Genomic DNA, 13,382 nt, shown 5'->3' with positions numbered 1-13,382 from the left:
TGGTGGGCCCTGTGGTGGTGGGCCACGGATGAGTAGTGCATGCAGAATACAGCATACAGCAAATCAACCATCCTATGTATTCATAATATAATATTTCCCCAGTTTATACCTGTATACATGATATACATTGTAGGACTGAGATGATATTACATGCAATATCTAGCCAACTAGTATCCTTTCTCCCTGAGCCTTCAAGTCATCTTAGAGCATCCTGATGTTGCCTGAGGCCTTCTTCTTTATGCTCATGCATTTCCCCTATTACAGAGCTAAGAGGGCCTCAGTTTAAATGACATCTACCACCAGGTTGAAGAATTGTAAACCAAGCACGTTGACATACTGCTGTGTGCCCCCTCTGGAAAGATCTGCACTTCTTTTAGCTTCTTATGCCATGGTATTTACAAAAAAAGGCTATACAAATTATGCAAATGAGCCTGAGGGGTTCCACGTTTCATAGGTGTTAATGGAGCCTGGAGCCCCTTGGGTTCATTTGCATTTGTTTTCTTAAAAATAAAGGCATAGGAAGCTTTACAAAGAGCAGATCCTGCCAGAGGGGGAACACACCAGTATGTCAGTGTGCTTGGTTTACAATCCTTCATCCTGGTGGTAGATATCGTTAAAGGCAAACAAGATACTGACTGGACTTCCAGAACCAAGTGTCTATGGGCTAAGGAGGAATTTACTACTGAGAGAAATCTGCATCAGCCATGTTTTAGGAATTTGTTTGTCTACCAATATTTGCATGTTGCTATAGAGCAGTGGTGGCGAACCTATGGCACTGGTGCCAGAGGTGGCACTCAGAGCCCTTTCTGTGGGCACTCAGGCCATCACCAGAGAGGACTCCAGGTATCTTCCTGCAGTCCCAGACAGCCCAGGACTTGCTGTACACAGAGCCATTTTAAAGTGACAGCTCTACCTGGGACTATTTTCTGCTTTATTGGTGTCCTCGGGGTGCTGGTATCAATGAAAGCTGTGACAGAGAAGGGAGTATAAATCAAAAATTACATTTCTTTGTTGGCACTTTGCGATAAATAAGCGGGTCTTTGTTGTAGTTTGGGCACTCGGTCTCTAAAAGGTTTGCCATCACTGCTATAGAGTGCTGGTCCCCCGAAAACACGTTTTTCTGGTGGGTCCAAGCAGGGGCAGTTTAAGACTACCATGGGTCCTGGGCTTTAATAATGTTATAGCCCCTACAAGTCTGGAATTCACTTCCTACATATGGTACTAGAATCAGGTTTCTTGGGGAATGGAGAATGTGTCCTTTTTGCCTGAGTTTTGAGACCTTTGGAGGACCTTCAAAGGTCCTGAAATGGATCTTGTGCGCATGCGTTTTGAAAGCAGGAACAGATGTATAAGGATTTCATGGGTGAAAGTCCTTTTCAGTATAAAATTTTGTGGATGGTTTATGTGGCCATGGGCCCCCTAGAAGGCTTGGGTCCCGGGCTACTGCCCAAACCACCTATATCATAATCCATTTCTGGGTCCAAGGAATCCCAGTCTAACAATGTGTAACTACAATTTTGCTCATTTTCTGTGTCGATCCCTATCCAAACCCAGAGCTATTTACAGTACAGTAACCTTTGGGCGGGTTTACAAAACTGCATCCTCATATAGAAAAAGCAGCCATGTGGACTTCTGGTCTGGTCTGGAATGTCTTACAGAAGTTCACAATCTTCCATCCCAGACTGATTTAGAAATGATGATGTTGAATTCACATGGAAGATACTGATACAGAATTTTATTTTCTTGTTAAAGGAAAAATGTAACAACCAAGATCAACTAAACCGGCATTTGACAAGACCGCCGCCTGACTACAAGGATCAGAGAAGAGGCTCCGTTGGCATTCAACAGACAAACCCATTCCCCAGTAAGTACATGTTCTGATATATGAGGCTGACATAGGAAAGCACTTTTCACTGATACAGGTAAGGTATAGGTGAGCTAGCATCAAAGAGAACACAGATTGCAGGCAACATGATGGCAGGATCAGACTACATATGGTTTGCTTGTAGTCTGTTACTATGGAGACAGTTTAATTTGAATTCATTAGAGTAATAATAGGTTTAAAGAAAAGCAGAGAGGGGAATGAAATTGTATAGGTGCACTAATAAAACAGATTTAGCATTACCGTATATACTCGAGTATAAGCTGACCCGAGTATAAGCTGGGAACCCTAATTTTAACACAAAAAAAACTTGAAAAACCTATGGACTCGAGTATAAGACAAGGGTGGAAAATGCATTGGACACAGCCCCCCCCCTCCCCCAGTATATAGCCTGCAAAGCCCCCTGTGGTATATAGCCAGCAAGCCCCCTGTAATATATAGCCAGCAAGCCCCCTCTAGTATATAGCCAGCAAGCCCCCTGTAGTTTATAGCCTGCCAGTCCCCTGTAGTTTATAGCCTGCCAGTCCCCTGTAGTTTATAGCCTACCAGCCCTTGTAGTATATAGCCTGCCAGCCCTTGTAGTATATAGCCTGCCAGCCCCTGTAGTATATAACCAGCCAGCCCCTGTAGTATACAGCCAGCCCCTGTAGTATATAGCCTGCCAGCCCTTGTAGTATATAGCCTGCCAGCCCCTGCCCCCAATATAATGCCTGTAGGAAAAAACTAACAGTATACGTACTCACCTTCCAACGCCCCCCCCCTGGCAGGACCTCTTCTATACAGCGATGCTCCAGCATCGGCTCCGTGTGCCCGCGCCGTCCGTTGCAGGTGCCATGACGTCAGCCACTCGCTGACATCACAGTGTGTGCCGATGCCGGCGCACATAGTAGAACGTCAGCGAGCGGCTGACGTCACGAGGTGAGGTTTTTCAGCACATTTTTTGTGCTGAAGAACTAGGCTTATACTCAAGTATATACGGTACTTCTGTAAATTGCGCTCTGCAGTGGTTACATCATTTGCCACTTGTCAAAACTATATGAGCCCCCAAAACCTCATGGCCTGGGAGGGTTTCCAACCCCATCTTAGAGATCAGAGTTCTTCTTCACTTCTGTGTGAGGTTAATGATTCCCGCTGCCACAGAGGGGCCCTAAGAGCACTTGTCAAAATCTTAGATATTTATTTCATATTCAGATGCATTTTTCAAGTTTTTGCAGCGAAGAAGCAGAACAATAACGCACCTCATTATAGCTTCCTGCACAGACATACGACCAGCACAAACAAGTGCAAAATTTAATTTTTTTTTTTTTTCTGATCTTGCAGTGACATTTTTATTGGCTGGCTGCACATAACTTTAATTTATGACCGTCTCGGACAGCCTTACTGAACTTGTTAAATCAGCTCTTGTCCCTGCTGCCAAAACAGAAGAGAGGAATCCTTGTAGAAATACGTTTGTAAATAAAAAAAAAAAAGGCGAAAATTCGGAATAAAATTAGCAATTCATCCAAGTCCCCCCCGACAGCTGCTCTTTCATTTGAATAGAAGCAAGAAATATGGTGGGCAATAATATACATCATGGTCTATGTTAGGGAGAGAATAGTTCATTTGCAAGAGTATAAAAAAGGGAGAAAAAAATCCTGGGAATTAAAGGTTAGGCCGGCTCATGGACATGGAGGAGCCAGTAACACAAGACATGGCGCTGTACAATGGAGATGTCTTCATATGTCAAAAGTTCAATGGAGGTTTTTTTTTTAATGCACAGGGGGTCCCCTACTTAAGGACACCCGACTTACAGACGACCCCTAGTTAAAGACTATAATGATCAGCTGTAAGGTGTCTGTAATGAAGCTTTATTGATAATCCTTGGTCCCATTACAGCAAAAAATTTAGAAACTCCAGTCGTCACCAGGGCTTAAAAAAAAAAATTTGCCTGGAACTACAATTATAAAATATACAGTTTCGACTTACATACAAATTCAACTTAAGAACAAACCTATGGAACCTATCTTGTACGTAGCCCGGGGACTGTCCGTGCCTCTATATCTCCACAACATTGGCCTCATACAATTGTCAAAAGCAGGTGCCATAATATGTCTACTTTCTTTGTCCAAATTTACATTTCGAGAAAGTTTTGGCTTGATTTTTTTTTAATATATTTAAAATGGCACCTTTCAATATAGTAGAGTAGTTAATCCATCCATAGAATAGGTCATTAGTATGAGATCGATGGTGGTCACTCATCTCCTTATGACTGACTCCAACACCAAAGCAACACAGAGAAGCAAACTACAGAAAGATTGTTCATTTCCCTATGTACTGGTCCAGTAGGGTATAAAATTGGTCTATCGTATAAAACCACCTTCATAATATTGGGGCAGATTTACTTACCCGGCCCATTCGCGATCCAGTGGCATGTTCTCTGCGGTGGATTCGGGTCTTCCGGCGATTCACTAAGGCAGTTCCTCCGACGTCCACCAGATGTCGCTGCTGCGCTGAAGTTCCCCGAGGTCCGCCGGAATGCACCATCCTATACCTAGTGAAGGTAAGCGCGCTTCCCGCGACACTTTTTTTTTTTTTTATGCTTTGTTTCTCCGAATCCGTCGGGTTTCCGTTCGGCTACACCCCTGATTTCCGTCGCGTGCATGCCGGCGCCGATGTGCCACAATGCGGTTGCGTGCGCCGAAAACCCGGGGCAATACAGGGGAAATCGTCGCAAATCGGAAATATTTGGTAACACGTCGGGAAAACGCGAATCGGGCCCTTAGTAAATGACCCCCACTGTGTTTGTCCCTGTTCAGTCAGTAAAACATTTCAGACCCTTCAAAGTGTTGACTCAAACGTACAAGACCTTTGAAGGTGTCCTGTGGTATCTGGAACCAGAATATTAGTGGAAGATTCTTAAAGTCCTTCAAGTTTAAATGTGAGGTTCTACATTATTCAGACATCTTCTTCTAGAAGATGCTATAGATAGTCAATGAGAATAAAAGATTTAGGACTGTGGAACACCTTAAATGCTAAGTCCTGTTTCATATGTATTGTGTTGTACAATAGTATGTTGGGACATAAATTCAATCAGTCAAATAAAATCACCCTAATAATATTGGTTGGTCCGTTTCGGGCCAGTAAAACACCTCTGATCCTTCAAAGCGTTGACTCTATGAGACCTTTGAAGATGACCTGGAGCCAGGACATTAGTGGAAGATCCTATAACTCCTACAAGGTAAAATGTAAGGTTCGCCATTGTTCAGATTTGTTCTTCCAACACATAGATTCTCAATTGGATTATGATTTGGGGATTTGGAAGACCTTAAATGCTAAGTCATGTTTTATAAGTAATGTAATATTTTAATTGATACACATTTTATTTATCAGGTGGCTTGCCAACCGTAGGTGTTAACCCAGACCCTACTCTACCAAATTCACCCTCAACAAATATGACGCCTCAAAATCAAAGTCATTCTTCAACAAGCCATGGATCTCGATTGCCACAACTTCAGGGAAGTCCAACCATGTATGGTCCACCGCAATCTATGTATAATGGTATGAGCCAAACCAGTCCAACCCAGATGGTAACAAGTCAGAATGGCAACGTTGTCTCGCGGCAGGCAACGCCTAGGACAAATATTTCGCCTTTTGGTACTCATTCTGGAAATAATGGTCCACCATTTAGACCTACTGGACCAAATGTAGCAGTCCAGAGACCTCAAAATGTCATCAATAACTCACCCCCCACCCAGAAATGGATGAGTACCGATGTTAAGAGGCAGGATATGGTAGGCTATGCCAACACCAATCAGTATACCAACCAATCAGTTCAAAGTATGATAGGCCATCAACAGTTTCCTCAACGTGCTTTGTCGATGCCCAACCAAGTCAATCCTGGGGTGCAAATGTCTACTTTAAATACAATGGCACCATCCAACAGTGGGCAAACTATGGAACCACTAAGGGGGTTTAATAATGGCCAATCACCATTAAGGTCACAGATGTTACCAAGCATGAGTCAAGCTGGGGGAGGGATGAACATGCCACCCAACACATTTAATTCCACCAGTAGAGTATTTCCAAGGAGCGACTCTAACAACGACTTGGGTTCTTTCGATTTTCTTTCTCAAAATGGCGGACTGGGTTCATCTCCTAATGGTGACTCTGACTTCATTGATGCTTTACTAAAAACGGGCCACATCAATGATGACTGGATGAAAGATATCAACCTGGATGAGATATTTAAAGGCCATTCCTGAAAAATATTGCACAAGCTATAAGGGTTGTAGGGTTGAACCTCATCTGGTGACATCTGATGGGGCAAAGGCTCCCCTGAGCCCTTCCAGGTAACCATATACATATCCTAGATCCAGCTATTTAGACATTTTGCCTATGGACCTGGAGGACATGAGGAAACCACAGTGTATATAGAGCACAGTTTTCTTCTCATAAGACTCCCATGTATATAGTTTTCAAGTTCACCATTAAAAATAATACATTTTGCAATAATATGTAAGATTTTTGTACATTTTTCTACCTTTTTTTTTACTCTGCAGCACTTCTGTCACTGCTTATTGTATTACTCACTAGTGATCGCTAATTCAGAGGGTCAAACTATCATGATGTATGTAAGATGTTATGATGTTTAAAAGGTTTATTTTGACCTAAATACACTTGCTTTTATTAAAACATTAATTCCGTCATTAACATATGACCTTAAAGGTGAAGTCAACTTTGTCATCAGCAGGTCTTTTCTGGAGAAAATCTGTTGTGCCTATGTTAATTATTTTTATTTTTTAAAGAAAACCTATCATGAGGAATCTACTATGAGAAGTAGATGTGATGGTAGATTCCTCCTGCCTTCCTCTGCCCTAATCTGTAATTTAATAATCCTGGAACCTAATCTAACTTGTTCAAAACTTTATTTTAGAAATATGTAAATTAACTTCAGAGGCTATTGGGGCGTGTACTATCCTGAGCTACCAGTGCTCGGCCAGGCTAGTACATGCCTGGCACTAATCTGATAACTAATTATTAAATGACAGATTAGGGAAGAGGCAGCAGGAGGAATATACTGTACAATCTACTTCTGATAGTAGAATCCTCATGGCAGGTTTCCTTTAAATGATACCATTAGTGCATTATGGTAGTGTCCACAAAGTTCTTTGTCCGATTTCACTGCCCAATGCCTCCTACTTAACCTTGATTGACAGTGCTCTCCCCCTTTGTGATCACAGTTCCAATCCCCCTAGTAAAACTGGAAAAGAGAGAGTGTATCGGACCATGAAGCCACACCCATAGTGCTCCAAAATGCTAATTTACATGTTAATAAGACAAAATATTGCTCTGTTTATGATGGAGGACCTCTAAAACTATATGTTAAAGGGGTTGGCCACTTTACCTCATGTTTTTATTATGTGTGTAAATGTGGATGGCAGGGTAATTGACTAATATACATCTATTAATAGTTTTATTAATAGTTTTATTGATATGTAAAGTGAGGCCTCTGGTCTTTTTCCTCATAAGCCAGACATTCCTGATCATAAAATGGCTGCAGAATGGAGGGCCATGTGATCTCTATCTGTCCATGAGCAATCACCCTGCCATTTGGAATAATAGATCAAGACCCTGGCAGGGCGATTGTGCATAGAGATAGAGATCACATGACCCTCCATCTGCGGCCATTTTATGGACAGGAACTTCAGGTAAAAGACAGGAGGCTTCACTTTACATAACAAGAAAGCAGAGCAGAACTATTAATAGATGTATATTGGTAAATTACCTCAGATCCTGACCCTCACACTTTTACACATCCCAAATACATGAGGTAGACTAAAGAAAATATTCCTTGAAGAATGAGAAGATTAGAAGCCTAGTATAATATCAGTCTCCTATTCCTAAATAGATTAGTCTGGTCTGCTGATATATCCATCGACCACCTTGCTCCCCTACCATATGGTGGAAACTTAATAACAAGTCTAAGGTTGTGGTGGGGCCTTGAAGGGTTGATGCCACATTTTAGGAATCAGTTATTTAAACATGGAGATGCAATTTGTTGGGTTCCATAAAATGTATTATTAGGATGGGCCGTGAATATGTTGACCCAGGAAGTCCTCCACTTTGACTTCCTGTCCTTCTGGCCAACAGTTACTATCGCTTAGTTGCCCTGGACCACATGTCACTTCCCACTGTTCTGCCATCTTGTATTGGAGGGTAAAGGTTCCCCCACGGTGATGGTACTGGTAGAATAGATGGTACTGTTTAGAGATTTCCAGACTTCAGTAAGTTTACATTATACCCTGGTACTAATTCACTGGCAGAAGTGTTGTAGGGCTCATATCCACAGTGCGACACCATACTATTAGTTTCTAAGGTTAAGTGCCTTAATATAAGAGATGGGAATTCTACAGAAAATGCATTGGAAATAGTCATAGCCCTCATTCTCCCAATCTGCTCAGCTCCTCCTACTGTTTAACATGCTGCCTGCAGATAGGACACTATGTACAATCTGCTCAGCTCCTCCTACTGTTTAACATGCTGCCTGCAGATAGGACACTATGTACAATCTGCTCAGCGCCTCCTGTTCTATAACATGCTGCCTGCAGATAGGACTATGTACAATCTGCTCAGCTCCTGCTCTATAACATGCTGCCTGCAGATAGGACACTATGTACAATCTGCTCAGCTCCTCCTGCTCTATAACATGCTGCCTGCAGATAGGACACTATGTACAATCTGCTCAGCTCCTCCTGCTCTATAACATGCTTCCTGCAGATAGGACACTATATACAATCTGCTCAGCTCCTCCTGCTCTATAACATGCTGCCTGCAGATAGGACACTATGTACAATCTGCTCAGCTCCTCCTGCTCTATAACCTGCTGCCTGCAGATAGGACACTATGTACAATCTGCTCAGCTCCTCCTGCTCTATAACATGCTGCCTGCAGATAGGACACTATGTACAATCTGCTCAGCTCCTCCTGCTCTATAATATTCTGCCTACAGATTAGACTGTGTTTATATGGTGATGTGTTCCCATAAAGTCTGGAGCATGTTGGCATCTGCAGTATCTTCAGCTGGAATGTGAGCCAGCTGGCATGTATATTGCAGAAAGCGTTGAAACTGATGATAGCAATGGCAGTGTACTGGGGAAAATATTCTGCTTTAGTAATAGCTGAGCTCCTCTACACTGGTGGATTGGTTAATGTACTTGGCTAAAGTCTTAAAGGGGTTGTGCAGTGTATTTGTTCATCTATTGCCATCAGCACACCACCTCTCTACCAGAGGTATTCTGAGGACTCCCATTATCATGATCATTGGGGGTCCCAGACATGTATCCCTTACGGGGAGTGGGGGGGACTCATATATACTAATTCACTACATGTGATCCATGTCTTCCCCTAGACTGTCTATGACATTTCCTTCCAAAGTAAATCACTTTTATAACAGTAGATCTTATCAGTTTTATCTGTGGTCTATAAGATCCCATGCAGGTGATAGGACAATGTACTTCCTTAAAACGCCCAAATAGGAATTTTTTTTAGTCTGCTGAATTTAATGTAATCCATGTACTCTATTTATTATTTAAAGAAGACAATACAATACTATTTTTTCTTCTGTTATTCATCCTGGAATTTTAAGAAAACCTCAAAAACCAAGTTTTACTATTGTCTTTATCATTCCATAAATATTCTGACAATTCCAGAAGTGATTCCATGGAGTCAGGGTCACACCCCAGTTTGATGGAAAGTAGAAACACTCATTCATATACATTTCCAGGGGGAATAATAGAGGAGCATCATAATTCCGCGTTCTATGAAACATTTATTCATGGGAAATATAAGTAGTTTCTAGAACAAACATGTCAGCATAGAGGAAAGATTCTCTTTCATATTTTTGTGCAGCTCATCCTTAGTTAAAGGGGTTTTCTGGGATAGTGATCTTTCCATATGGACAGAGCTGATGAGTGGGGGTGTCCACTGTCACGCCGCCATCATGTTACTACTAAAGAGCTATCAATATGCAAGTAGCTGATTGGTGTCCACTATTCCACTCTCATTGATCAACAGGGGCGTAACTTGAGGGGGTGCAGAGGTTGCGATTGCACCTGGGCCCAAGAGGTTTAGGGGGGCCTTATGGCGTCACTTTCGCATATGAGAAGACTATTACTATAAACCCTACATTATAGTCGGGGGCCTGGCACAGACTTTGCACTGGGGCCCATCAGCTTCTAGTTACGCCATTGTGATCAACTACTAATAGATAGACCCAGAAAACCCCTTTAAGAAAATAAAGACAATGCCGTAAGAACAAAACAATATTTAGCAGAATCCTATGAGCCATAACATCCCCCTTGTCCGCAAAACACGGCTTATTTCCTGCTACAAGTTGTACTTCGATTTAGCCGCACGCTGCCAAAATAATCTTTTTTCTCGTATACAAACTATTAAATTCAGCTCTGATTTTTACCAGCAGAGCGACGTGTTCTCGGTTTGTAATCCAAAGTAGTATACACAACAAACAAAACCCAAAACCACATCCTCCAAATTAAGATCTGCTAAAGTCACTAGTACAGGATTCAATAAGACAAGAACGTGGGTTATGCTGCCATCTAGTGGTAAGACTATAGAACTACACACACACACATTGCACAACAGGATCTCATTGTGTAAATGCATCGGTACAAAATTTATATTAATCGTCATAATAAGTTCATGGTGGAGGTGCCAGGGGTTGGACCCCATGGATCATGAGAACGGGGGTTCATTGTACCCCAAATAAATAGAGCAACCACTCCATTCACTGTGACTGTCTGCCTTCTGGCGGCCACTTTCTGATGCACCTCCAGTACAGAGATCGAAAAAACAAAATCTTTTCTAAAACCAAATCTATTGGTCCAGCAAATTAAAAATCTTCTACCGAAGACCGGAAAACAAAACTTGTAATTTCGTCTGTGAGCAAGAGGCTTTTTTTTTTTTTAAATATCCGGTAGTCTGCTACCATGGAGATACATTACTCTGCATTGGAGCTGTAAACTCAAAACGGTTGTCGAGAAATGTACTTATATTTTAAATTTAGATGCATTGCTATAATATTAAAATTCAACAAATAAAAGTTGTGGATATTGTGCCCATAGGGTGTATAGGAGGTGGGAATTGGGAGTGTGATTTACCTTTGCCTCTTCTTTCATACAAATTCCAGGGGGATGTCATGACCTGCCCAGGAACCTGTATAGGGTATGATTCTAATGCAGATTTACTGTGGGTTATACCTTATACAGGTTCCCTGGAGGGTCATGAACCCCCTCTGCTTAGGACCTGGGATACTGTGCCGTCTTGCAGTGTATTTTCAGCTATTACTTCACCGGCCTTTGTATGATACTTGTGTAATTTTGTATTTATGACTATTCCTTAGACACTATATAGTGAATATTATTCCCTTGCCATAAGCTGCAATGTTATTCCTAAGCTTCATGTGTCTTTCTACTATAATTATCAATTTTGTACAGGAATTTGTATTAATATTTAGAATAATATTTACAGGCTCTATATCTATGTGTTCCCATGTACGCCATTGTACTACGTATATAACATTGTGTTTTAATGCATTTTTTGTACTGTTTTTTTGTACGTGTGTAAATACTGTTTTGCTATAAACTCTCCAGACTTATTTTATATTAACACAAACGTAAAATTGATGATATAATAAAAGATTACATTTTAAACTTAGTGTATGGCTCCTTATGTGATCATTTATTTCTACCTGCTAAAAGATGAGTCTTCTAAGCTAAGTCACTATAGAGCAGTGGTTCTCAACCTGTGGGTTGGGACCCCAGCGGGGGTCGAACGACCAAAACCGGTGGTCGCCTAAAGCCATCGGAGCCGCAATTTTACTGTGTTTTTACTGCAAGTTGCATGGTTTGGGGTCACCCCAGCATGAGGAACTGTATTGCGGGGTCACAGCATTAGAAAGGTTGAGAACCACTGCGATAGAGGTATGTGTGGCCGTAGATGGTACTGGACCCTTGAGCCAGAGGGGGCACAAGCTTTTCATATGCGTTGACTACTCGTAATTTAAGTACCTACTCTGTGCACTGAAATTTATGACACAAGTTGCCAGATGTAAGCTCTACCTCTGACCTCGACTCCTTATGGAGGTTGTTAATATCAGAAGTAGAAGGAGTCAGTATAATGGGACCAGAGACTATAGAGAAATATGCAGCTGCAAGTGGTTACATTGTTCTCTTTTTATTCCATTCTCCCTACATTCACAGACACGTGTAGTAATTGTACAGAAATATCGTCTTTTTTATTGTTTGATGTTCTCCTTTCTCTCACAATTACATTTAGAATCAGAATAGGGACAGAAGCCATCTATAAACCACCTCGGCTGGAAGGCCTGAACATCAGGGAGGACCAAACCAAAACTACATTAGAGTTGTATGGTAGGAAAATCAGATAAGTTCAAGCGCCTCAAAGATTATGTGTACATTTAACATTAGAGATGAGCGAGCACTAAAATGCTCGAGTGCTCGTTATTCGAGACGAACTTTTCCAGATGCTCGAGTGCTCGTCTCGAATAACGAGCCCCATTGAAGTCAATGGGAGACCCGAGCATTTTTCAAAGGGACCATGGTTCAGGAATAAAATGTGTTATTTAATTGAAAAAGAATGTCTTCTGATAAGTTAGCAGATGTATGCAAACATCTGCAATCTATTCTTCACTGTTCCGCGCGTATATTATCTCCCGACAAGTTATCAGATGTGAAGAACAGTGAAGAATAGAATAAAAACAGTGAACACAGGATCATTTAAGTGAAAAACGCAGTGAAAAACACAGTGAAGAATAGATTACAGATGTTCGGCACATCTGCTTACTTGTCGGGGTGATACGCTGTCCCGGGATCGCTCCTCTTCTTCCACTGAAGTCTCCCCGTGCTGCCCGATGTCTCCCCGTGCTGCCCGATGTCTCCCCCGTGCTGCCCGATGTCTCCCCCGTGCTGCCCGATGTCTCCCCGTGCTGCCCGATGTCTCCCCGTGCTGCCCGATGTCTCCCCCGTGCTGCCCGATGTCTCCCCCGTGCTGCCCGATGTCTCCCCCGTGCTGCCCGATGTCTCCCCCGTGCTGCCCGATGTCTCCCCGCGCTGCCCGATGTCTCCCCCGTGCTGCCCGATGCCTCCTGCGCTGCCCGATGTCTCCCCCGTGCTGCCCGATGTCTCCCCGTGCTGCCCGATGTCTCCCCCGTGCTGCCCGATGTCTCCCCCGTGCTGCCCGATGTCTCCCCGTGCTGCTTGATGTCTTCCTGCTGCTTGATGTCTCCCTGCTGCCGTTCCGCGCGCGTCTTCCGACAAGTAAGCAGATGTGCCGAACATCTGTAATCTATTCTTCACTGTGTTCTTCACTGTGTTTTTCACTTAAATGATCCTGTGTTCACTGTTTTTATTCTATTCTTCATTGTTCTTCACTGTGTTTTTTTAATTAAATGCTCGATCTCGAGCAGGGGAAATACTCGTCCGAG

General features: G+C 42.5%; 1 protein-coding gene and 1 long non-coding RNA gene across 3 annotated transcripts in view; one reads left to right on the top strand and one right to left on the bottom strand.

The window, feature by feature from the left end:
- The window catches only part of MAML2 (mastermind like transcriptional coactivator 2), a 112,028-nt gene extending 100,482 nt beyond the window's left edge, over positions 1 to 11,546 (top strand). Inside the window, exons 5-6 of the mRNA XM_072134165.1 lie at positions 1,753 to 1,864; positions 5,252 to 11,546. Of these exons, the coding sequence (XP_071990266.1) occupies positions 1,753 to 1,864; positions 5,252 to 6,123 (984 nt within the window). The 3' untranslated portion in view covers positions 6,124 to 11,546. The remainder of the gene's footprint in view (positions 1 to 1,752; positions 1,865 to 5,251) is intronic.
- LOC140117427 (uncharacterized) overlaps positions 1 to 13,382 on the bottom strand; it is a 35,535-nt gene that overhangs the window by 16,386 nt on the left and 5,767 nt on the right. The window lies entirely within an intron of this gene.

This window comes from Engystomops pustulosus, chromosome 2 (assembly GCF_040894005.1).
Source record: "Engystomops pustulosus chromosome 2, aEngPut4.maternal, whole genome shotgun sequence".
Taxonomy (NCBI): domain Eukaryota; kingdom Metazoa; phylum Chordata; class Amphibia; order Anura; family Leptodactylidae; genus Engystomops; species Engystomops pustulosus.
This window is presented reverse-complemented; position numbering and strand designations above follow the sequence as displayed.